This window comes from Sardina pilchardus, unplaced genomic scaffold (assembly GCF_963854185.1).
Source record: "Sardina pilchardus unplaced genomic scaffold, fSarPil1.1 HAP1_SCAFFOLD_144, whole genome shotgun sequence".
Classification (NCBI taxonomy): Eukaryota; Metazoa; Chordata; class Actinopteri; order Clupeiformes; family Clupeidae; genus Sardina; species Sardina pilchardus.
This window is the reverse complement of record NW_026910888.1, coordinates 50974-77368: the sequence shown is the minus strand read 5'-3', so window position 1 is coordinate 77368 and position 26395 is coordinate 50974. Positions and strand designations below refer to the sequence as shown.

Below are 26395 nucleotides of genomic sequence, written 5' to 3'. Positions count from 1 at the left end.
AACCACTAGCATAACTTTTATGACACCAATGATGATGGCTGAGGCTCCATCAGTTTTTGTGCCCCCTAAAATCCTCGCTAATTTACATTCAACAGTTTCCTCTCGAACACTGTTAATCCAAAACTACGTACGTCTCAAATCCCAAATTAGCTGCCGTAAATGTGCATGCTTCTTCATTTGTCTCCTGCACACTAAACACTACTGGCTGAGATCCATCCACAGGAGTGCTGGTTCTATCTGGTCTCCTGCTGCAGGTGACCATTTTAGCACTGCCCTGATATCGCTGATAACACTTACAGAACATGTACACAGAACCGTAAGAGAAAGTCCCCTATCTTTATGACAAAACAACAGAACTCAAACCAAATTAACTGATAATTAGACTCAGTAGTACTCTTTGTCACCAGAAACAGTTATTGCACAATAACGGAAGCTTATAGATGATGCATCGCTAAACACCACCTGCAGGATGCAAAGCTCATCTTCGATCTTCCTAATTCATATGTTATGATTTCCACTGATGAAATATGAATCGAGTTTAAGCCAAAAAGCAACCACAAACGTACTCACCTAAATTTGGAGCTCCTCTGTAACTCGAAGGCCTCTCTGGTGGTCTGCCTCTGTGGAGCGCAGCGAAGGCCGAGCCTTTCCACTCCACGACGCCGCAATCTGAGAGTGCGAGGGAAAACAGAGAAAAAATAAAAATCTTTCCATACGCCCAGCTGCAGCTGGGGCCCTTGCCCAAGACATACAAATGCCCTCAAGAGAGTGGTGACAACTGGCATTTGGACAAGTGGCAACTATGGGATGTGCAGCTGTACACATGTGCACCATTCACATTAATCAGAAAAACCCCAAGCAGTTGTGCACTCTTACAATGGGGGGATTTTAAGGTAAGGTAAGGTAAGGTACTTTTATTTTTATAGCGCATTTAACGTGCACTGAGTGCAACCCAAAGCGCTTCACAGAACAAGATAGAAGATAGAAAGCCAACGGTCCCGACATACTGGATACACATTGACAAGGGGACATATAGTCACCATATGGCCAAGGGCTGGACTAGTATCAGAGATCCACATGAAATAACTGCTGCTTGCAATATGCCATCACTATTATCCCATCTGAGTGTCAAGACAGATCAAAAAAGGCTACAGATGTTAGTTCAAACAGTGTAGAAGCATTAAGCCAACGGCACCTTTTGATGTGCGGAGTAACGAATGTCCCCAGTCCCCAGCAGCGAGCTGACTCCCGCCACACTGGATGGCACTTCTTTATCAAGAATGGGCCCAATGCGCTTGCATATTTGCAACAAGTGGTCCGGGGCTATGTGCCTATTTGTTGCAACCTACAATACAACAAAAAGCACATGATATGTTCATAGCCTCAAGTGTGGAGAATTCATTTAACTTATCACTTAGCACATTTGAAAGGAAATTTCTGAATGAATCGGCCATAGAGGAGGCTGTAACAAAAGGATATTTTTAACAAAGTTAAAAAGTGTGAGTAGGGGATACTGTGCAGGTCACAGACAGTTTAAATCCTCGCAAACACAGCCAGTATATCCTAACAAAGAGCTTGGAGCTAAAACAAGCCTTTTCTTAAAATTAAATCCAAATATTCTTATATTTTATCGGAACGATTGGAACCGAAGTCATTTTGACAGTTCATGTGAATGTCAGATCTTTCGATGTCTTGCAAACAAACGTCGCCTAGCAGTTCGCTGCATGCAAAACACTTCTCTCAACACAGCCAATCACAACGCGTGTTGCAAGCAAATTAAAGAACTGACAGTGTTTCAGCGGTCCGGATTGGCCAACTGGGTGAACTTGATGTACCCTAAACTGCTCAATCCCACCCTATCTGCAATACAACACTAAATAATAGGAGACAGTGAAAACACGTTTCCGCAGACCTGATGGTCATATTTCAAAGATAAAAACAATTCTTCTTCCAGAATAGTGCATGGCCAAAGGCAAAGACAAATATTACCCAACATGAAAAAGCGCAGATACATTAAAATCCACCCAAAGCTTGACAGAAAAAAATACTGTCGGTGTTAATTGTTCGACTATTAATACAAAACAATTAAAGCATGCCTGATGCAAAATCTGCAAAATAAACTTACCACGTCTTCGTAAGATCTTGGATGATCATTTCCTTCCCAGTCCAGCCTACGGGGAAGGAGCTAAAGGGGAAAGGTCGTTGTATTAGCTTTCCAAAATACAACTGGATGTTCAAATTAAAGTTCCACAAACACCACATGGTCTTATTTTTGTTTTCTCTTGACTGATGTTGGGAGGTATTGTGTCAAAGTCACACAGAAGCATTTGGGAAGTAGCCGGAGCTAGCAAGGCAAGTTTACGTCTGTTGCACTGGGCAAGGGATGCAGGGAAAAGCGACACCGTTGTGGTCGGGGACGATATTTACACACCTGATATTCCTCTAGTTCACTCACAAGAACCTGCAATACAATAAAACATATCTCAGATGCGTCTACATGAGCAATTCAACAACATACAAGACACAATACAGAGTGAAGCTTCGACGGCGAGCCAGCTCACCTCAGCCGCTCTCCGACAAGGACCCGTTGTCAGAAACCGTGAGATAAGATAATAAAGCTCTGTAAGTGGACAGAAGGAAATGGTTAATAAGAACGAATATCAATTAAAGAATTACTAATATCTGCAAATTCTGTGAATCTATGTTGCTACTTTTGTACAGCTTACCCGATTCAAGGAGCGAAATATTCCCATTTTTGGCCACTGAATCGGCCATAGCTCTCGGGATATACAATTTTGGTAGTAACTTTAGGTCTAGAAAATAGTGTGATATATTTATTTAATTTCGGTTCCACTGCTCGGACCCCCTCCACAGTTGCTCCCGCTTTCTATTCAGCCAGCTAGTAGCCGCCATTGGAAGGATGAGGCCTCAGCTTTATGAGTTACTTCCGCCAGAGCAGAGGAAACAGGGGGTGGGGAGACGACATACTCTTCCTCTGTCTTGCAACAAAAGGTACCCGCTCGAAATGGTCTACACGCAAACCCCTAGAGATTGTTTGTAAACATACAAAACGACCACGCTATTTAATTACAACATGACAACAACTTAGGATTTGGTATTAGCGGGTTTGATACCATGTATATTCTCGACAAGGTCGAACAACTTGGCGGTGACGTCATAAACAATGGCGACCCGATAGCTGAAGCCCAGCATTGTGGTAAACATCATTCTTTTGCCAGCAGTAATGCATTTACACAATTTAGAGCATGTAAGCATGCTTCCAGAACAGCATAATAATAACAACCTGACACATATGTAGAACTACTGGAGCGTCAACCATGCATATCAGGCTACATAAAGCCACTGATGTAAACCAGTCAAAAAGGGGAAAAAACATTTCATTTGCCTTGCAGGCACACATTTATGCCATTCCTTCGACTGAGGCTTTACCTTATAACTTCCTAAGTAAGTCAACAATCAAATTCTCTCAGCAAAATGAGTTTTGAACCGTTGATCCTTTTTTCCTGTTTAGTGGCCGGTATAGGTTTAATAGCCAGGCCTTCCATTTGAGCTCTAGCAATAGGTCAAGGCTATGGCTAAATTGCCTGTTTGACAATCTGATCAATTATTTCACTCAGGCATAGGCCAAACGATCACCAGTTAATTTAAAGGCAATGAGCCTAGGCCTACCCATGAATGGAGCATTAGGTCTAGGCAAGCAGAAGGCTCAAGACACTGGTTATAACCTAATACACAAAATATTAGGCTGGCTTGATTCATTGATCATAAAGTAGCCTACGGTATTCAGATTTGATAGAGGCAAACCATCCTGGTATTTTCTTATTACTATTCTTATTTGTAAACAAAATTGCTAGCTTTAGGCTCCACATAGGCCTACACTTGTTTTATTTCATGGTGCTCACCCCAAAGTCTACCATCTTGGTCACTAGAACCTTAGACCATATAAATATGGGCACATGCAAATTACAGTGAACCGGTTACAAACCATGAATGTGATATGAAAATGACCATAAGTTAACCCCTTCCTCCTCCTGCGGCATTCTGGAGATTTATCACGTTTGAACGATGAACAGCTTCTGGTCAACCATCACCCAAACCACCCATGCATTTTCACAGACACTGTGGAAATTACAACCATTTTATTGGTATGTTCATACCAATCATTACACAGATACAGCTACAAAAAAAATGAAACTGTACATTTGTACTTCAAACCTAAAACCCATGGGGAAATATTGCTACTGCTGGTATGTTCAAGTGAAAATAGTCATTTTGCTCACCAGTTAGCTATAGCCTTAACACTGTCATGTTGTTCATGTCATTAGCTTGGCTAAAACACGATTCCATTCTTGTCATCCTTAACAAGTACCGATACTGCATACAGAAATTATGAAAACCATTGTTGTGTTCACAGCAGCTATACAAATGTTATTGCAATGCTATCACCAAACAGAGTCATTATGTGTTATGCACAAAGCCTGATGAATGGTACAGTACTAGGGTAACAGGATGATCAATCAAAGCTGTTGATTCCGAAGACTGCATGAATAAGAGAGTTTAGATTCATAGAGCACAGCTTACAAACAATCAACCCCTGCCCACCCAATCATAAACAACAAAACAAACAATGTAATATCGTATACAACCCACCCTTCGCCCCTCTTACGATACAGGTTACATACACAGTCCCTCATAAAGCCTATGGAATGTTAGTTTCTCAGGCAAAAACTCCCCCTTCAACAAAACTGATTCCTCAAAGAAATGGCATGGTCGCATGGCCTCTTTGCTGCAACCAGCCCCACTCCCTCCCCTCTTTGAAACAATACAGAGTTGTAAAAATGAAAGAACAAAATAAGAGAAACACAGATCACTCAATGACCACTCCTGTCCAGGAGCTTAAAAAAAAACAAACAAACAAAAAAACAAAAATCAGGATACTCTGAGATCCTTCTCCTAACGCATTTTCTTTTTTTGTGTTTTTTTTTCTATAAAATGTGTTTCTACTACTGAGCTACTAAAAAACCTGCTTTTTTTTTAGAAAATAGTTGATAAAAATAGTCCTCTGAATTGTACAAGAAAAGAGGTATGGGGAGCTCTTTTGAGTATTGTGTTGATGTTATTCGGCAGCCTCGTCATCTTTCTGTTCGGGTTCCTCTTCTGTGGCGGTGGCATCCTGGTGATGAAGGACAGTGGTTGTGAGAAATAAGACACACGTCAGTGATGTGATCTCACTATGTGAAAGGTGTTTATACAGGATTGATTACAATATAACAACTCCACTGACAGCTTTGTCTGTATTCATATTAGCAGAAAATAACTGGTTGGCAAGCAATGGATGCTGTCCACTGAATTGTGTCTTCACCACTAGCTCTGCACTGATCAATGCTCATTTCAAGCCGTGTGTGATCGTTCATAATCAGTATTTTATGGCCGAATGCCTTGATGGAATGCCACCAATTGTTATTTCAAATTGGACAGGTACTTCATCACCTATACAACTAAATGTCAACTGCATTGTTATTCATATATAAGTTACTTTTGGGAAAACTACATGAAACCCTTTATATTGCTACACATATTATATACATTTAATCTATACAAGACATTATGCATATTTCACCTCCTCAGCTTTAGCCTCTCCGTTCTCGGCAGGTGCTGCCTCCTCCTCCTCTTCCTCCTCCTCCTCCTCCTCTGCTGGTGCCTCAGCCTCTGCCTCTGCCTCGGGCTCCTCCTCCTCTACCTCCTTCTTCTTCTTCTCCTCTGGCTTTGCCTTCTCCACCTCCTTCACCTTCTTGGGTTTAGCAGCAGGCTTCTGCTGCAGAAAGGAGAACAGCAAAAAAAAAATGTTTACATGTTTACAAAAACACTGAAATGTCACAAGCTATTTTTGTATTTTTTTTTTGGGGGGGGGGGGGGGGTTGTGAATAGATGCTCACCTTTGGTTTCGGCTCAGGTGACTTTGGCAGTGGTTTCTGGGAAATATAAAGTTATACAATTACATTAATTTAACTGACATACATGTAAATACCTACATAAATACAAATGTAGGCTGTATGTAACTTTGTTGCACATATTTTTAGTTATAGGGGGATTATCCAATTACTGATTAGGCCTATTCATTTGTCTCAGATACTAAATTAATTAGAGGTTAGCTTATATTGTACTTACGGCTTGGAGTCTCACAGACCTCCTCTTGGGCTGTAAAAAGGGGGAGGGGGTGGGGGGCAATAGAACAATAAGTCCCTTTATCTCAGTGTTTACATTGATATCCATTTACATGTTTTTTATTTGTCAATAGTAATTGGAGGAATGCAGACATATGCATGGATACTGACCTCAGCGACATCAGCGTCATTGTTAGCCTGTTTGGAGAGGGGGAAAAAAACAAAACAAATGTAAACCATAGTAATCTCAGACACTCGTGGGTGGGTGTGTAGATTTCGGCAGGGGGGAGGGGCACATCACCGATTCCCATCCCCCCACTCCAAGTTACTGGGAATTATGTAATCTGTAAGTGGGTGGGGGATGGTAGACAAGCAGTTGGGTATTTTCACTACAGACCCTGAGTGTTTTTCGCTTTTTCACGACGTGGAACCGTCTCACCGCCATTAAAAGATGAGCTATAACCTCCACAATCGTACTCAAAAGTGGCCCTGCCATTGGCATGAACTGCTGGCTGATACTGTACACAGAGAGGAGGGGAATTGCAGCTCCGCCTCTACGCTCTGCATTCATTCAGCAGCAATTCGCAGGGATTTGTTACATGGAAGCATCTAGCCTTCTGCTACGTCAACCAGGCTACTTTGTGTTCCCGCCATTCGCTCGAATGTATGCTGCTCCTATAGAACATTCACTATACATTTTCTGAAAAAGATAACGAACACACGAATCGGTGGCGATCCTAGCGGCGCTATGTTGGTGGACAAAATTGCATAATGCCATATCTGACTGGGTTGCCAGAGGAAAATCAATGCGCACCGACAAAACAGACGAAGGGGAAATTCGGGTCAATAGTTGTCTGCTTTAAACCATTTTCAAGCCCAGGCAATAACACCTTATAGATGTCTTCGCTTAAAACCCAGTCAAATCCAATTTGGATGCAGGGCAGTCACATTCTTTTCTTGCGCGCTAGGGCAGCCATGACACCGTACCCTCTCCAGGAACCAAAGGGACTCGCGCATAACAGTTACGCTTCACTGCACACGACAAACTGCAAACTTACCCAATGTACGACAGACACGGTCAAACTTAGAGGATAAAACTTTTCCCCTGATATGAACATTTGTTGAAGTCTTATACGGGTCACTGCCTCAACGTGTCCTCTTTAAATAAATAAAAAAAAAATCCCACACACACAGGAAAGCTTTTCGGTGCAGGTTTATCCCCCTTGAGTAGCAACATGTTCTATGGCTTGTGGGTTACACCCCTTTGTTCGAGCTCATAGACTAAGTAGCCTTCATCAGATGTGCTAAACTGAAAGAAATACGTTTCTATAAATCACTGATATGTAGGCATGCATGGAAGTAGGCTACCTATAGATCAAATACTCCCCCCTCAATATTCCACAGCGCTAAGAAAAAAGGCGCCAGTTTAGGATACCAGAGCAATGCCTGTTAGGTTATTCAGCTAAGAAACACCTCACTGAAAATATGCTACAATGTATCAAGCAAGAGAGCATGCACATGCAATTGTTGCACATTTTTATATGTTAGCCTAAATGTATTCTGAGAAGACACATACATGCAAATATCAATTTTGTTAGATTAGTAGATTATGTATACATTGTAACTTACTTTGTTTCTTTTCGGCATGGCTGCTAAACTTGTAGCCTACTTTTTTTAGGTAGAAGAAAGAAGAGAACCTAATCACAGCACAGGCAGCAGGCTAACAATGTAGTGCTGTATGTGTTCAGTAAGACTCTAACAGTATCTTGGAACACAGTGTAGCTAGCATAAATGTTCTATCGGAACATAAACTAGCTGAAACCGGATTGGATCCCCCCTCTCTATATTCTATTCATTATACCACCAACCTGACGGGCAACCTACTCCCCGCCCCTTTTTCCCATTGATTGGCTTAAAGGTCTTGGCAACACATTTTCAAACCAAAGCAAGATACCTGTGTGGGTAGGTCAATACGCCAATCAGTTGCTATATCAGTAGCCCATACTTTCTGAGATTTTTTTCATGTTTAACGTAATTTTATCTTGGACCATACATCATTTCTCTGGTTCATCTTTTGACAAAATGAACCAACTAAATAGCATGATGGTGCACAAACCCTTCCCCCATAAATTAGCTTCCATAGGTAGACCATGTCCTTCCGGTTTGTCTCAAGCATTTTGTGGAATTGTAACCAAAAGTTCGAAATCATTTTTATACGCTTGTTCATTTAAAGAATTTTGAGGTCACATCATTATGTACAAATCTTTTGGTCGTGCTCACAGTGTTATATAGCCGAGTGGATAGCCAACTCAAAGCTTCTTTTGGGGGTGTTCCCATTCTTATTACAGTGTGATCACGTTGATAAACAGCAAACATGGCTGCCGGGTACAATTGGTTCCTGGTACTGGGGTCTGTGTTTTTGTGTAACCTCGTGAAAACACTATTGCCGAGCTTTTCCTCTTTTGTAAGTAATAACCTACAGAATTAAGAAGTGTTTACAATGTAGCTTGTGACAAATGTAACGCTGCTCTGCTACATTTTCATGAATCAGCCAGAAAATAGCCTATTCGTGTTGCACCGTTCATCTCCGACACAAAAGCAAATGGCAACCCATGACTGCATTTCTTTTCAGCATAGCCTACACTCCTATAGGCTCGAAGGTGTGGTCCTCAAGTTGTTTGTTCGAAAAAGCTTCGACTCCTACTGAAGAGTCTATAGAAAGGACCCTATAGAAGATGCGTTTCGATTTAAATTTTGTCGAGTCGTTTCATTGGATACACGGTTGTGTCTGCAATATTCGCAGGAGGCAGAGGCGAGATATTACAAAACCCTCTTTCCCACATGAAACACTCGAAGTCACAATTGGACACTTCAACCCTCTGAGATATCCACCATGTTTAGACAAATAGTTTGAAGAGAAGGACCGTTTGAATGACGCGATGTTGTCCTGTTTGTTATCGACTTTATTCCCACACACCTTGAACCAAGACCACATTTTCGATGTTTTTTTTTTTTCCAAATAATGATGTAGGCTATGCCCTTTGAATTCAAGATAATTTAAGATGATCATTTCCTTTCATCTTTGTATAGCTGACTTGATCCATTATTAAACTGGAAGACAAACGTGCGTTTTCTTCTTCTACCATTTAACTTAGCTCAAAATCAACCCGGTATCAAAGGAAGAAGCTATTTAATAAGGACAGATAAGGAGTGCATTTTTGGATCATTCGGTAGGCCCATTTTAAGAAAATAGGCCTAATTTGGTTGTAAACTAAATCGGCACGCCAACCTATGTAGCTCAGAAGTAGCCTATTTTCATTTAAACATGGTAGGCCTACATTCTTATTTAATCTTAAAACAGTAGCCTATACAGGGATATTTATTTTCTCAGATTAACATGGACAACCACATGTAGTAACCCCTGGTGAAACCAATGCAGCAGAAACTGAGCTGATTAACATTAGATGAGGAGTTGTTGAGCAGATGTCTTTATGTCTTTATTTATTTTTTGGTTGCAGCTATCAAGGGTGGTGCAGAAGGATGCCGAACAGGAGATGGAGATGCGCACACAGATCCAGGAAATGAAGAAGGAGCTCTCGTCCATCAGCATGATGGATGAGTTTGCCAGGTATGCGCGTTTAGAGCGCAAGATCAACAAGATGACGAACATGTTGAAGACCCATGGTAAGCCCCCCCCTTTATGTGGTTGTATCCATAAGGTTATGCTCTACATATTGTTACACTTCACATCACAGGAGGGGTTCACACCATTAAATGACATCAAAGGTCCATTTTGTAGACCAAGTGTGGCTCTAACCATCAAGAGCCCATAGCTTCCACAATGTAACACCCTGGATTGATTTCTTTACGACTAAAGGGCCAAATGTGGCAGGGGGTTGGGTAGGGGGTAAAAAGTTTGTTTAACAGCAGCTTTTCCCTCTTTTTTTCCCCGCCACTACTTGTCACATGTCATGTGTGGAGAGCAGCAGGTGGGTCTCAAATAACAGTTGTAGTATTCACTCTTCAATAAGGGTGGATTTTTTTTTTTTTTTGCGGATGTCACAGCTGCTGCCTGTTGCTGTCCTTCAGTTGCATCCCCAGTGTGCTGATCTATAAGCTAAGGGGATGGGATGGAGGACTGCCCACTCCATATGACCACCGTCTGGCGCGTTGCATATGCATTAGAGTTTGCCAAAAGAATGTCTTAGGGGTGGGAGGGGGTAGTCGTTTTTTACCCCTTGGATTTGTACAGTATTATATGATGAACCCAGGGCCATATTGTGCACTGTGTGAATCGGGCCACGACAGGAAGACAGAGAGGCTGAACAGCTGTAGCATTCGGTTGAAACTGTATAGGGGAAAATCCAGACAAACAGTATAGACCCTTCATAAGCTGGAGACCGCCATACGCAAGGTGGCTACAGTTGTTCTCTTTTTTTTTTCCTGTTCTGAAGGGGGTGGTGGGGGGGGGGGGGGCACTTTTTCCTTTACATTGTTTGGACAAAGTTCTATTTAAGATAAATCATCTTTGAATTTATACATAGATCCTAGTAATAAACAAACAAACAAACAAACAAACAAAAAAACTCTACAAGCATTGTTGTACATGACCCAGAGGCTTCTAGCTCTCAGCAAATTAGAGTAGGTCACCAGGGAATCATGTAAGGTTCTGTGCACAAGGAGTCAATCTGAGTTCAGGTCTATTAAACCCTTAATTTAACAAAGATGCCAATGAAGCACATTCTCCTTTTTTTGTGTTTTGCTGCATCACATATCTCCCTCAGATGAAAAAATAATAATAATAATAAAAGTGGCAAAGTATTAATTCAAGAAGATTTGCAATGCCTCTTTGAAATGTGAACATGCTATTATTCTCTGAAATGTCCTTTGCAGAGTTTAAAACTCTTTCTCCTCTACAGTGAAGTCAAGAACTGCTCATCAAGCAAAAATGAAGTGGATTGTGAACATAGTCTTCTACATACTTCAGGTTGGTTTGGCTATAGAAATCCTGTTATTTTCCAGTGCTTCTAAAAGGAGGAACAGTAATCACCTTTTTCATACCAGTAGCTCTCTCAAAGGTTTTGTTGATTTCAGCCCAGGGACGAGAGAATCGATTAAAGGAATAGTTCGGTATTTTACACTTTAAGCCCATTTTCTGTATTGCCTAGGATGCAAACGAGTGTTTGACACTGAAATCTCGACTATTGATCCTGTTTCTGCAATTTGGCGGCTTTAAAATGTTCCTTGTATGACTTCAGCATTGCTCGCTATGAGCCAGGATGATGTTAGTCCAGTTTTTTAAAATCGATAATAAATAATCGATAATAAGTTTTTGTTAATTTAGAAATGTTTTCCTTTGCTGCATCACCAGGCTGTGCTCATGATCTCACTCATCTGGAAGTATTACGCCGACCCGGTTACCGTGGTGCCCAGTAAGTGGATCGCCCCGCTGGAGCGATTGGTGGCGTTCCCTTCAGGAGTGGCAGGTAATGAAGCCCAGGCTCGGTTCAGTTCTTCCCAACAGTACTCATTAGTGAAAACAAATACAAATATTCATTCAAGATTTTTGCAGTCATTAACAGAACTGAAAGTAGTGTTGTATAATTTTGAACAGTGGTATACCGTTCACTAATTGAATCAGTCGTCACATTTAATATTGCATCCTGGTGCAAATTTCTGAAACTCACAAGAATCAAGCACACATCCAACTACCTCTCAGACCTGACTCTCAGACCTTTACAGTTGAACAGTAGATAGAAAGACAAATTCCATTCCGTTAAGGATCCTTCATACTCACTACTTCACTGTTCCTTTCGGCGGCCTCCATCAGGAAGGCGTTTCAGAGCACATCTGCCCAGATAGAGAGCTTATTTCTGAATTTATTACCGAATTGATGAAGTGTTTTTTTTATACTCAAACCCACACACTCAGTAAGAAGGTACCAATTGTATAATTTTGACCTGATACTGATGTTTTAAAGGATTATTCTGGAGTAAACACAAACAAATTAATCTTAGTTAATCAGAGAACTCAACTTCCAGTCCACGCCATATTGGGAAAACTATGCAAGTCAGTGGCATCAACTCAAAATGGCGGTGGCCTTAAGAAGAGTTGAGGTAATGCAATCAGTCCCTATCACAATCTCTCTGTACACTTACAAAGTTTACAATACTTTGATTTGTCTGTAGGGACCCTCTCTCCACACTACAACTGCAGTGTCATGCTGTTTTGAGCCTTGTCAGTGGTTTAAAAATAGAGATTTGACTCCCTTGACTAATGTTAATCTAATTAATTACATACTCTGTGATTAATCAATCTAAATTAATCATATATGATTTTTGCTGTGAAATTATTTTAAATATTTAAATTAAAAAGAATCATTGAATAATCAGCATTAGTGACATTAGAGTTATTTTATTATTACTTTCACTGTTCAAATAATGTCCATAACAATCTATAATATGACCTAATATGCTGAGGAGATATATTAGGGACTTTGACTTCAGGGCATTGATGTGATACTTAAGAGTTGACGAACTCCGGTGAAATGCAAATTCCTTGCTGCAGACATTGTAGACTAGAGGAATTAATTGTAATCAACCATCAGGATGTTTTTTTAAAAGTAAATGTTCCAATCAATGATCTAGGCAGAACAATCTCTTCTCTCTCTCTTTCATTTTACAGTCTAATGTCATATACATTGATTTAATTGTATGTGCTTAGTGTGGACAAAAATGAAATAGGAGACTTAAAGGAACTCTATGTAAGAAATGTATTTCAATTTATCATAAAATGGCCCTGATCTGTCTCTAGACATTAAGAAATCATGCTCATTTCAAATGCTTATCACTAACAACAGTCGTCTGGCCAGGATATTGTCATTTAAAAAAGTGAAGTTGCAACCCTCAACTGATGTTGATGTTTACATATTGTGTGTTTTGGCCTGATGCGCCACGTTCCACCTATCTGCTAATCACTAGGGGGGGGGTTCTCCCATGTGTGTAAGGGTGCGTAAGTCCAAAAAAACGTGCAACTATGCGCTTTTCCCTCTAAGTGAATTCTGCCATCCACTTAAATCGGCCATTTACGCGTGGTAGAGAGAGTTGCGCGTTTTGGGTGGAGCAACCCCAAAATCTGGGCGTTTCTTATACAACTCTTGCGCGCATTCTGCCATGGCTTAAGCACTTTTCCAGCTGCGCACTCTGGAGGGCTGGAATAAGGTCGAGCGCCACTACAAGGTGAAACAGCATTGCTCATTTCGGCAGAACGCCTAGTTCTAAATACATAGCCAACACGAGATTTACAAATTGACATTACAGTATCAAATGTGATGCTATAAGCTGATACAGCTTCATGTTTTCCGCATTACAGTGTCACACGGTGGCATATTTCGCGCTATTACCTTCACTGGCTTCATAGGCTACATTGTTAAATAGTGAAAATCCTGTTATAATTACCCACTTTCAGTATTGGAGCTTACCGATTATGCATCTTCAGTTTTAACTTCACGAGAAGTCATAATCCCATAGCATACTTCGTTCGAATCTGTCCGTTTCTTTCCAACTTCACCGAAGTCATCCATACATTTGCACAGACGTCTGCACTATAGTGGAGCAGCATAGTGTATTCTCGTCTTTTAATTAGTTTGTAATGGAGATTGAACTCGTTATGCCAGTCTCTCTACTGTATTTGAAGCTGCAGATGTCAGTCTACATAATGTCTTAGCATAGATACATTGATATTATGGGAGGCAGCTGCCAGCGAAACCTTTTTGTCAACCATGAGTTTTTGAATTATAAATCTGCACACCTCAAGCAAGTCTTGACTCTTTATAAACAAATGTCAAAGCAAAAGTGAAATTTTGTGAAGTAACACCATTTTACTGTAGGCCGTTCTTTATTCAGTTCACCTTGCATACGTTTTCAAAATCAAAGACTGGTTGGTGTTCTTTCTGGATTTAAATGGCATTCAGAAGGTCAATAAGAAAGTCAACGTTCCACGTTTTCATATCAACCTAAATTAAGGAGGTGGTAGATAAGTCTCATCAATCACGCCTCTTTCATACGGCCGCCTTGATTTGGAATTTGCGCTATGTGGGTGTGTCAGAACCTGGGACGGCAGAATGCGCGTAAAACAGAGGTGTGCAACAGACACGCGCAAAAAAAAAAAAAGCTTACACGCTATTTACGCGCGAAGGGGAGAATTCCCCTCAAAGTCAGTAGTGTTTCGGCATCCGGGTTGCCAACTTCGACTCTGTCGACTTCGACCAGTTTTGGCCAAAATCCTACATACGGTTCCTTTAAAAAAGAAAAAACATTGTTACCCACACAGCATGTATAACCATGACCTATATAGGCCTGTGTATTATTAGAGAGACTCTAAATTGTAACCCTGTATTTTCTTGTGTGTTTCAGGTGGTGTCGGGATTACCTGCTGGTTAGTGGTGTGTAACAAGGTGGTTGCTATTGGATTGCATGCAGTTAACTAAGCATGCTCAGTTCATCCTATGTTTACGCCCAAAGCTTTGGAAACCACAAAGCAGCAGTGTTTTTATTTAAACGTTTTTGCGATCTGCATACAGTCCGTTACTTTGTTCCATGATATAGTGTGAATAAAACACAGTTCTGTTGTTTCAGGGTTTTAATATAATGGATATCTCAAAAAATATAGCAAGGTCAAAAACATAATATTGGCTTTGAGTGTTACTTTGCGTTGCTACTTGCAGCTGTTGGAGGTAATGTTCCGACATTCGAGTTGAGAAATTTCATATCCACATTTCACATTGTGTGAAATTAACTGATGGATTTCAAAGATCAAGATCACATACAACTTTTTTGTTTACTACAAGGAATAATTTTAAGTCACTTGAATGTAGGTGTTATATTTTACTTGTGTCATTGTCAGTATTTTTTGTTTTTATTTATTTATTTGGGAACAAAACACTGTGATGTTTTAATTGTTGCAGTGGTTATGTGGGTCTTTTTGTTGACCAACAATTGTTGAGTAAGATGAGTTCTGATGATTGATTTGAGACTTTAAAGATGAATTCAATAAACATTTTGTCAAATTGCTCCTTGTGGTTGTGCATGTGTATGTGCATGGGCATTACATTCAACCTCTCAAGCTATACAGGCTTGATTACGATATTATTGAATGGGATCAGAACAAACAAGATCAGAAGAAGACAGCTTTTTATTGCCACACAACAATGTTGGTGGAAATTGTTTGGTCAGAATGTAGCTTGTTCCGGTGCAAACTCAAAGGGTCAGTATATCTACAGGGGTCCAACAAACACATCAAGAATGCTGTCAACAGCAAAAACACAATGGCTAACATGTTATTAAAAGACCAGCAATGATATATGATCATTATATGTATGCCAAGCGAGCAGTATTTTATTATATTATTATATTTCATTATAGTATTTTACTTTATTATTAAATTATACTCAATAGACTATGTAAGAGACACATGCCAATGTTTGATTGATTAGCAAGACCACTATAAAATCCAAAACACAGCAAACTCATTTATAGTTCTGATAGATGTCATCCACCTCAACATCACTGAATATGGCAGTTGAGCAGTTGTGAATCTCCTCTACATTCGCATACACTTCTTCCATATCCCCATCAGAGTCTTTACTTCGATACTTCTGCATAGCACGCTTAGCTGTGTTCATATAGATGCCCTCATCTTCATCAGAGTTATCTGGTCCACTATGAAATCCAATTCTGCTCACAGAGCCTGTTCAAAAGGAGGAACATGTACAATACATGTTTCACATAAATTTTTTTTAAAAAATCAATTTGTAAGAAATATCAACAATAAGTACTAACACAGCTAGAAAACTCGAGTAGCCCTGTCTTATATCCGGCACATTGCGGCACCAGGCGCGATGCAAGTCTTGCTAGTTCACACTGGCACAACGATCATTATTCTGCCAGGCACACGAGTTGTCAAATGAGCCTTGCGAAGAGATAGCTAGATGGATGGGTGGATGAGACTGAGAAGATGGATATGGATAGATGAATGGCTGTAGACAGGTGGACAGATACATGGTTGGATGTAAATAATTGCATGGATGTTGGTAGATGGATGTGGAGAGACACACTGAGGCAATAAGCCCCGAGAGGCCGTAGGTTACTCTGACTTTAGAACACCTAAGGGGTGTTGTTAGGCACAACGCACTAGCAAAGTTCTGTTGTTCACGGAGCTGGGGGATGTTAGAGACCTTGCGCTCCTCTTCCACCTTCCATTTAAGGATGCCACACATATGTCCGATAGAGTTTAGGTCTGGAGACATGCTTGGCCAGTCCATCGCCTTTACCCTCAACTTCTTTACTTAGGCAGTGGTCGTCTTGGAGGTATGTCTTGGAGGAGTCAGTAACATGTTGGAACACTGCCTGACGATCCCCAGTCTCCGAAGGGAGGGGATCATGCTCTGCTCCAGTGTGTCAGAGAGTACATGTTGGCATTCATTCTTGGGGTTTTGAGCCCCCAATGTTGTCTTCAAGCCAGTGCTGCCTGGAAGGCGCTAGGGTTAGGGTTAGGGTTAGGGTTAGGGTTAGGGTTAGGGTTAAAGGTAGGATTAAGTGCCTTTAAGTCTCTTAACAGTGGCAGCGCTGGCTGGAAGACGACGTTGGGGGCTCAAAACACCATCGAGCTTTATGGTTCCCTCAATGAACAGTGCCGGCAGCACTCATGATGCCGCCCCAGAGCATGACCCTCCCACTCCCACCACCATGCTTGTCTGTAGGCAAGACACACTTGTCTCTTGTACTCCCCACCTGCTGCCGCCACACACGCTTGACACCATGGGTGCCTCTCAACATGCCTCCTCGATCCTCGATGCTCGGTCCTCGAGGGGCGTTCCCACTGATCTATAACTAACACTGGATAGACTATCCCATTGTTTCCCCCCCATCATTCTTTATGTAGATCACTGAGGATCGAGGCCCGAGGAGCGAGGGAGGACATATAAAAGCCCAAATGAGAGGCACCCCATCTGAACCAAATAAGTCTGGTATCTTGGCCCCATGATCAGATCACAGACCTTAGTCTGCTCATCTTCAGCAAACTGTTTGCGGGCTTTCTTGTGCATCATCTTTAGAAGAGGCTTCCCTCTTCGACGACAGCCATGGAGACCATTGTGATGCAGTATGCGGCACAGGCTGACCTCTCAACTCCGTCAGCCTCTGCAGCAGTGCGTCCTTTTTCCAAAGGCAACCTCTGTATATGACACTGAGCACGTGCCCTTAACTTCTTTGGTTGACCATAGCAAGGCCATGGTCTTGGCCACTGTGCTGCAGCTCAGGTTCAGGGCGTTGGCAATCTTCTCATAGCCTATAGGCCATCTTTATGTAGAGCAACCATTTTTTCAGATCTTCAGATAGTTCTTTGCCATGATGTGCCATATTGATCTTCCAGTGACCAGTGTGAGAGAGCTTGAGATCAGTAACACCAAATGTAACACGCCTGCTTCCCATTCACACCTGAGACCTTGTAAAAACGAACCAGATAGGACAGGAAGTGCTATGGCTATTTTGAGGGAACAGCAAATACACACTGTACACTGACTACTTTACATTGTAGCAACGTGCCATTTCTTCAGTGTTGTCCCATGAAAATCTATCAAACTGTGAGGGGTAGACTCACTTTTGTGAAATACTGTATCTGGCAAGATTTAATAAAAATAAAGGCACAGCAATGAGAAATGTATTCACAGATAATAGTTATTCCGCCAAGAAATATATTTCCTCTATCTGAATAGTTGCCAAGCAACACTGAGACACAGCTGTATCAAGTCGTGGTAGAGCAGTAAAATAGAATACAACCAATCATAATCAAGGATCGGAGATATCCATTTAAGAAATATACATAGACTGGTGGATGTCCATATGGACAGATAAACGGTTGGACGTATGCATGGTTGGAGTTGGATGGATAAGGATGGATGGATAGATGGATGGGAGGTATGGAAGGTATCAATATTTTAATTGAGAGGGAGATAGAGAAGGGAAGCCTTTGAGAAGCTGTGTAATCACAGGACATGGCCGTCCTCCTGGAGCAGGCTTAGCTGCAAGGCTTCCATGGGCACGGTCAAGCTCAGGGGGAGACGAGAGGATCTGCAGGCTTAGCTGCAGGGCTTCTATGGGCACGGTCAAGCTCAGGGGGAGAAGAGAGGATCTGTGTGCCAAAGACATCTCTACCAGGAGTTGTGAGAAAAAGGCAGATGGTTGAGAGCCCTCCGTGTCTTCAGGTAGGCCAACGATTCTGATGTTTTGGCGCCTACTGCGCCCCTCTAGGTCAGCTGCCTTGGTCTTGAGTAAGTCGTTTACTTGCTGAAAAGTGGAGCATGTCTTCTCGAGCTGTTCTACACGGTGGTCGATGTCAGTGGCATTTTCTTCTAGAGAAGCGAGTCTTTGCCCATGATCTGTCACTGTGGTCTGCAGACTTTCCGGTGTGGATGAAACTGAATCAAATGATGATTTAAAGTCGGCTGCTAGAGCCTTTCTGTAATCCTCTAGCAGCGAGCTAATTTCAGCCATAGAAATGCTAGCAGAAGACGTAGAATTGTCCTTATCTTGTTTACCTTTTTGCTTTGGACATTGCTGGGTTATCCCCAAGGTGAACAACAGGTTACGTGTCTATTGCAGATAGATTGCGAACAAAGAGAGGTTTAAAAGATAGGTTGTAAAGTGAAGTTGTGGGAGCGAGCTCGTCACACGTCTACTCAGCACCTCATTCCCAGAAGTCCCTTTGAGAAGCTGTAGCAGTCATTAGAACACAGCTGCAAGTCAACTTGATTGCCTAATGGACCTCTGAAGTTCGCCTACAAAAAGGATCCAAAGCTGCCATCTTTGCCCATATAAGGAGATCCGGGAGTTAATTGAAGCTAACTGCCTATGGCAAGTTGCATTGTAAGTTAGCTTTGGGGTAGCAAAGATCAAAGTGTGCTGTCTTCACCTGCCGAAGATCACAGTATCCATTAGAAGGCAGTGGACAAAACTGTGTAGTGAAAAATGTCTGCATTTCAAATGTCATCATCCCCGCGAGAGTTTAACAGGTGCGATTATTGAAAATCCCCATGTTATTTTCCCATGGAAAAAATCTCAAGATACCGGATCTCCTTATTTGGGCAAAGATGGTGGCTTTTTTGTAGGCGAACTTCAGAGGTCTATTTGATACCATGATGACCCATTGAAGCTATGGGACAAAAGCTTGTTTCTCGTAAATATCTATTAAAAAAAAAAGCATCAAGGTCACAAAACAAAACAAAATCTTTTTGTAGACATAGGTAATGCTTGAACGAAGTCTCTATGCAAACGTAAAGTCTGTATGTAAACGGTTAAATTAGACGCAGTTAGAATAATAAATGATGTTTTAGTTTTCGAAGAACAGTTATATGCACTGTAACTGTAAGATGATCATTTCAGACTCACGTGGTGGATCACTGTTCTCCTGGGGCGTGTCGGTCAAGCACATTTTCTTCACCAGGCAGAGTATGGCAGGAATCACCACAAAAAAGATCAACACTGAAGTCACTCCAGATACAATGGGAACCAGGGATGCTGGAAGAGGAGCAGCAAATTGATTGTGAAGAGCAAAGCAACAAGGCAAGTAAACATGCAAGCAAAACAAACGAACAAATGTACGTAAGTCTCCATACCTCTTACGATGACGGTCAGTGGGGCTGTCGGTGTTGACTTGAAGGTGCGGCTGGACACAGTGACCTCATAGACACAGCTGTAGTTGCCCTGGTGGGAGTAGTCTGCCTCAGGGATGTGGAAGGAGGCTGAGTGGTTGATGGCGAGCTTGGTCCTGTTAGACCCATCAAAGATGAGATGGAAGAAGCCTCCTTGGTGCTGTGGCTCAGTAGAGCAGATGAGGGAGAGGCTGTGGCCCCTGGTCACCTCTGGCCCCTGAGGCCCCCAGAACAGCCCTCCATCTGGGGCACTGAGAGAGATGTTGGGCTGCACCAGGTCCACTGGAGAGGAGGGCAGTTTATCAGTGGAACATTAGATGACCAGGATGTAGATAGGTGATAGGTAGATACTTTATTGATCCCCAAGGGGAAATTCATGTGTCTACATTAAGCCAGGTAAATTAAGATGTGCTTGTTTCAGGTGAAAAATGGGTTATAAGTTATCATTATTTTTTTTTTTTTAATTATTATTATTTAAAAGAAGTATTTATTGTTGGTCGTGTCTGGAACACTGTCTCAGTATAGGCCTCTCATTAGAACCACTATTTTCGCTGGTCAACCATCATAGGGTGGTCAACCATCAAACCACCTTAAGCTAGGCAGGCTTTTTCTTTCAGCAGGGTACCCTCATGTTGCCCTGTATCATTGGGTGCATCTCATTTGGGCTTTTATACGTCCTCCCTTGCTCCTCGGGCCTCGATCCTCACTGATCTACATAAAGATTGATGGGGCGAAAACAATGGGATAGTCTATGCAGTGTTAGTTATAGATCAGTGGGAACGCCCCTCGAGGATTGAGCATCGAGATCGAGTAAGCATGTTGAGAAGCACCTATAGTCTGAGTAGCCTTGACCTCTGCTCCAATAAATAGCCATCCTGGCAAAAGGTGATCCCTGTCTGCAAGTGTGATCGCTACTATATTTATACATCTCACCTCAGATCATTTTCGAAAGGTATAGCTATCAGTGCTGGAATACACCATTTCAATGTCATTTAAAAGTCTAAAAAGAGAAATAACAATGCATGTTTATTTTTGTGTGCCACAGGGTCTAAGAGTCATTCTGCGTGTAAGTCAATGGCTTTCTTAACAAGAAAAGGGAAAGTGTATTTAGTACTTACTTCCTTACAGAACTGGCATTACAACTAGAGGTTTTCAACAATATCCCATTTAATATCTTAATATCCATGTTTCAGTCAAAGCAAAAAGTTAACAATAAATGCATGTATTATATCGCTTTACCTATTATAGAAATGCTGGCAGTATTACTTTGAGAGGATGTGAATTCACGTCTGGAGACGCTTGTTTGATACTGGCAGTAGTAGGCTCCTTGATGGATAAAGTCCACTTGAGGAATGGTGAAGAGGGCAGAGTTTTGATATAGACCTAGACGTTTTGTCTCTGTAAATGACCCATAGAGCTGCTGCAGGGTGAATGTACCACCCAGGTGCTGTGTGGAGATGGAGCATCTCATCCGGGCAGACTGACCCCAAGAAACCTCTTTACTGGTTTCCAATGAAAGACTTGGGTTCTGTAGTACAACTGGAAAATAAGTGAGGCGTATCACACTCTCAATACTAAGAAAACCACATTCAAACTGCTGTAATATCACAGGTGTTTACATCTTGTAACAAATTTAGTCAACAGAGAGGCTTGACCTTTCACACAGTAACCGAAAATACGTAATCGCTCCTGTCAAGCGTCAACACATCAGAAAAAAATATATTTGGGTAAGAGAAAATGGATTAGAGTCTAGAGGTTCATGGATTTGCCAAATATTACTTTTGCCAATGTTACGAGACTTGTGGAGGGAAAACAAAACGAAGAAAAAATCAATATAGGGTACACATTTTTCCACAAGGAATTTGTCTTAAGCATCAGGCTAACTGTTACCGAACTGTTTACTGTAATGACAAATCATTAGCGTGTTGATTTAGACATAATGTATATAGTATAGAGGATATAAGCTGCCATACTAAAGCATTGTAGTCTACTGGTGAGAAAGAAGATTTCCACTACAATTGTGTATTTCCGGCCTAAAATACCGAAGTTGTGTGAAAGGTCAATAGGCAGCCTTTTAAAGGTGAAGACATTTTTTAACCGTTTCATTATTTAGCTTGTTTCAGGACTGACATGGTGTTATGTCAGTTGTAGGCTGTGTGTTTTTCTTTTTCAGGGTGTGCCAGGATATCTGACCTCTCATTCACTCACCTACAGTGATACTGATAGAGCGACTCTTGTAGAGGCTATAGCAGAGGCCACATGCATAGCTGCCTGTGTTAGAGACACCCACAATAAAAGAAGTGGTCGCACTGCTCCAGAGGGAAATGGACTGACTCATGATGGAAGCACCATTTCTGTATAAACAGACATTCCTCTCACGGCTAGAAATCCCGCCACAACTGAATCGAACAGTTTCTCCAGGTGAGACAGCTGAATATGAGGAGATGAGCCGGATGGAGGGTGAGGAATATTGACCTGGAGGAGAGAGTCATTCAAGATTCTAAATGTAATACAGTTCAGACATTTCTGAGCGTGATTGAAAAGAACTGTCCTGTTTATTTGAGTAGAGAAATACTTGCCTGCTATTGAAGTGACACCGAGACAAAGTACTGTGAAGAGAGAATCAGATCAAGAGGTGTTGAAATATGGTCAAATGCAGATGTTTTACTGAATGTATTGTGTTCTAACACATTATAACTAACTGAAGTACATATTATGCAGATATCGATAGAGTTTCAAATGTGTCACTGTCAACTCTCATAAAGGCCACTTTGGTCCATGTTGCTGTGAAGCGAAGTTGACCTTGTGAAGTACATTCCTGCTGGTATAAGGCTATATGCAGGCTCCCACAGCATCTGATGACGACTAAACTGGCCCCAGTCAGTGTGTTTCCTGCATATAACACCTGGGTGAGGAGGGAGAGACCAACATGGCGACTCTGACTCCGATCTGGTTTGTTGTGTTTCACATCCTCTTCTTTTTCCCATCTTTGTCTCTTTGATTGTGTTGAATAACTCCTTTCAACTTTTACTTGTTTGTAGATGTGCGTGTTGACTGGATGGTACAGAGGCAGTGATTCCCATGGATTACCTAATCTCCTATGACCTATGAGAATTGAAGATTTTTTTCCCCTTCAATATTCATCAAATCATCAATTTGCCTATATACAGACTAGTTTATGTGCACTAAATTAAAATCAGTATTGTTCCAAATGTATTTTTGTATGTCATTATTATTATCAGACAGTGCAATCTTTTTCTTTTGGTCAATGTTGTCTTTTGACAACAATCTCAACGTGCTCTTTTTTCTGGTTAAATGCAGGTATAGGCTAAAGAATTATTTGTGTTCCCTAAGGATAGAACATGGTCTCAGCAATGTGATTGTCAAATTAAAATCAGTGTAAAGGGAAATTCTAAAATGCATTTTCTGTTGAAATGTCAGATTCTGGATCGAGTGCTTAAAACGGCATCAATCGAAACCTATCTGTGCCACTGTTTTTCAAACAACTCCAAGAGCATCTTCTCTAATACATGCCACTGTTTTTCAAACAACTCCAAGAACATCTTCTCTAATACATTCATATTCATATAAAAAGACACGTACCCAGTATTGGAGAAAGCACAGCCATTGACATATCCACCTCTGGGGGAATTTTCACGTAAAATACATGTCCTTCCTCTTTCTTTCTTCCTTATAGCCTTTTTTACATGACCTGTTTTCTCTTGTGGTCAAGTGTTGAAAGTGGTATAAAAGCTATGTGTGGAAATGAGTCAACCTGCAAGCATTAATCTAGTAGAACCATAACATGAAATGCCGATGCCTTGTTTACTGTGGGCTAACTAATTATAATATTACACAAAGAACACAATTACAGCTCAGAGTGACACAGTTCCATCAGTTCAGTTAAACAACAGCCTAAACACCATTCTCTTGCATTTATTTCAATAATTTCATTCACTTTATAACACATTTACAACACAAAGAAATGCATTAAATAGATCAACAAAGTCATCAAATCACCATGTCCTGCCCTGAAAAGGCAAAACAGATGATAAACTGTGTATTCTATGTTTTATGTAGTATGTTGTAAGTGTGTGATGCAGTGACTGCAGCCCAAGACAAATCTCCCCCTTGGGGGACATTAAAGTATATCTTATCTTATCTTATCTTATCTTAAACTGTTATGATTTTCTTGTCAAGGTTGTTTACAATTTTGTGTAATCATGCAAAGTGTGCATTTCACTCACAGACCCATTTTGGCGATGCTTTGTCTGTGTGGTAGACTATTTTGAGTATGCTTTGTCTGTGGTAGGCTATTGCTCCCACATGGAGCAAGGACAGGGTCATTTGCTATGTGGTACACAGGGAGAGCAATACGTTTCAGGACAACACCGGTGGATGAAAACAAGAGTTGCAGATGTTAAGGGTACGTAGGCCTACTGTATGGTTGTTTATAGCGCTCTACTGCCCCCTAGAGTTAAAACTAGATATAGTCTAAAGACAGAAGAAGAACAATTGATCAACACAAATGGAAGAGAAACAGGACAGGGAAGTCTGGAGCCAATTCATGTTCCAGGAAATATGCATTTAATGTTATCAGTACTTGAGTTCATTAACACAATTCTCCACGCTTTTTTTGGATATTTGTTTAAACAAATAAAAATGTCTGATGGAAAAGAAAAAGGGAAAACGTTATTATCTTAAAAAATGTATTTTCTTTCTCTCATGGGAAATACATCAGCTCTTACTGCATGAGAGCTCACTTGTTTCTCCAAAGGGATGATCTATAGTGGTCACTACTGTTCCTTGTGTTAACATAATTTCAGTAAGACTGAGTAAGTTGCATCATCACCAACACCATCGTCAAACACTGGTCAAAAGTTTTAGAACACCCCAATTTTCCGATGGGGTTTAAGTCTGGAGACTGCGCTGGCCACCCCATGTCTTCAAGCTTACCATCTTGTTCTTCTTTACTAAGTGGTTCTGGCATAGCTTGGACTTGTGTTTTGGGTCATTATCTTGCTGTAGGATGAACTCCTGACCAATAGGCGCATACCAGAGGTGGTGCAGAATGCTGAGGTGACCGTGGCGCTGCAGAATGCTGAGGTGACCATGGCGCTGCAGAATGCTGTGGTGACCATGGCGCTGCAGAATGATGCGGTGACCATGGCGCTGCAGAATGCAGCCCCAGACCATCACGCTTCCTCCTCTACGTTAGACAGTTGATGTCACACACTGAACAGCCATACACTCGCCTGATCTACGGCATACAAAAATCCTGCGTGATGAACCAAAATGTTTGTTCTTGAAACCCCGTCTGTTTCTCCAAAGGCACCCCTGGGAGAAATAAGAAACACTGAGTATTTTGAGATCTTCAGTTGACCTGAAAGGGCAAATTAATAAACAAACAAAAATGGCTGCAGAACAGAAATGTACTTTGAAGGCGAGTTCCAGCAGTTTTTTCCACATAGCTCTGTTCACACGATGACTACACTGTCACCTTGACGCTGGCGTGACGTTTGAAGTTCTGCGTCTCCTGTGTCTGTGTTGCTCACCACTGAAGTAGTCAGAAGTAGTCAGAATGGCGAACCTTATTATAGAGTGATCTAGTGTGGGTCAGTTTTCTGCCGACTAGCCTAACATATGACGTGTTGAAGTGATGCAGTTTTACATCAATACCACAAAATCACACATTTTGATTCAAGTCAAGTCTGGATCTGTGAGACTATGTGAAACTCCAACAGTTTCCGTTCTAGTTTTCATAGTCATCCTCTTCATAGTCGTTGTATGTAGCAGATGGGCCATGCAGCTCTTCTCACATAGTCGTCTTCTTCCAGATCTCCATCAGCCTCTATACCGCGACCCCTCTGGTCAGCAGGCATGACAACGTTCACATAGATGTTCTCATCTTCATCAGGTGTCCCACCTGGTCCATGATGAAATCCATATGTGTTCGCAGAACCTGTTCCAAGGTAGTATTTGAGACCACAATACATGCTTAGTGGAAAAGTGCCAAAATGGACAACCATGGACAAAATGGTTTAGGATATTTCAATCAATATTTGAGTGGTTGATGGCACATTTTAATTGTTTAGTATTCATGGAATTAGGAGGAGTTAAAGGGACAAGTATGGGGAGTACTTGTGCCACCTGTTATGCTAACTTGTATGTTTATTTTTTTTAATGAGGACAGAAATCCCTTCTGCAGTAATATCATCAGATATTTTAGACATTTGGATGATGTCTTGTGTGTTTTTAAAGGGTCTCAAGATGAGCTGAATGAATTCACCATTGAGATCAATGCAAATCAAACAGGCTATAGGCTAACTGGAAAAAACACCACGCCAATCTCTAGCTATGGTGAAGGGTATGTGAGGATGTGGGGCTATTTTAATTCCAAAGGCCAAGGGAACTTGATCAGGATGCATAATATCCTGGATCCATGAAATAGCTGGCCTTTAAAAATAAAAGCATAAAAAATCCTCCAGCTCCTATGGGAATT

At 41.3% G+C, this 26395-nt stretch overlaps 4 protein-coding genes across 5 annotated transcripts in view; 1 reads left to right on the top strand and 3 right to left on the bottom strand.

Moving 5' to 3' along the window:
* Positions 1–1195: 1195 nt before the first annotated feature.
* Positions 1196–2946, bottom strand: LOC134074659 (bromodomain and WD repeat-containing protein 3-like; the record flags this gene model as incomplete). The annotated part of the gene is given in 5 exon segments (XM_062530468.1): positions 1196–1345; positions 2126–2185; positions 2432–2461; positions 2562–2620; positions 2727–2946. Coding segments are annotated over 5 exon segments (348 nt in total), but the record flags the coding sequence as incomplete, so codon positions are not given.
* Positions 2947–4145: 1199 nt separating this feature from the next.
* Positions 4146–8036, bottom strand: LOC134074658 (non-histone chromosomal protein HMG-14A-like). 2 transcript variants are annotated; one of them, XM_062530465.1, is made up of 6 exons: positions 7815–8036; positions 6357–6383; positions 6190–6219; positions 5958–5993; positions 5642–5836; positions 4146–5194 (listed from the first exon to the last, which is right to left on the bottom strand). In XM_062530465.1, exons 1-6 carry the CDS (start codon positions 7830–7832, stop codon positions 5138–5140), a joined length of 363 nt encoding a protein of 120 aa, XP_062386449.1. In that variant the 5' UTR covers positions 7833–8036; the 3' UTR covers positions 4146–5137. The 2 variants fall into 2 exon arrangements, with proteins under 2 accessions (XP_062386449.1, XP_062386450.1); XM_062530466.1 differs by having other exon boundaries at positions 5642–5833.
* A 454-nt stretch (positions 8037–8490) lies between these two features.
* LOC134074656 (guided entry of tail-anchored proteins factor 1-like) lies at positions 8491–15256 on the top strand. Its single transcript, XM_062530464.1, has 5 exons — positions 8491–8649; positions 9704–9869; positions 11105–11172; positions 11557–11671; positions 14600–15256. Exons 1-5 carry the CDS (start codon positions 8560–8562, stop codon positions 14671–14673), a joined length of 513 nt encoding a protein of 170 aa, XP_062386448.1. The 5' UTR covers positions 8491–8559; the 3' UTR covers positions 14674–15256.
* A 455-nt stretch (positions 15257–15711) lies between these two features.
* Positions 15712–26395, bottom strand: part of LOC134074654 (uncharacterized) — a 33832-nt gene continuing 23148 nt past the window's right edge. The window contains exons 7-10 of the mRNA XM_062530463.1: positions 21133–21432; positions 19858–20175; positions 19631–19759; positions 15712–15932 (exon numbers count right to left, since the gene is read on the bottom strand). Coding sequence (XP_062386447.1) covers positions 15712–15932; positions 19631–19759; positions 19858–20175; positions 21133–21432 — 968 coding nt within the window. The remainder of the gene's footprint in view (positions 15933–19630; positions 19760–19857; positions 20176–21132; positions 21433–26395) is intronic.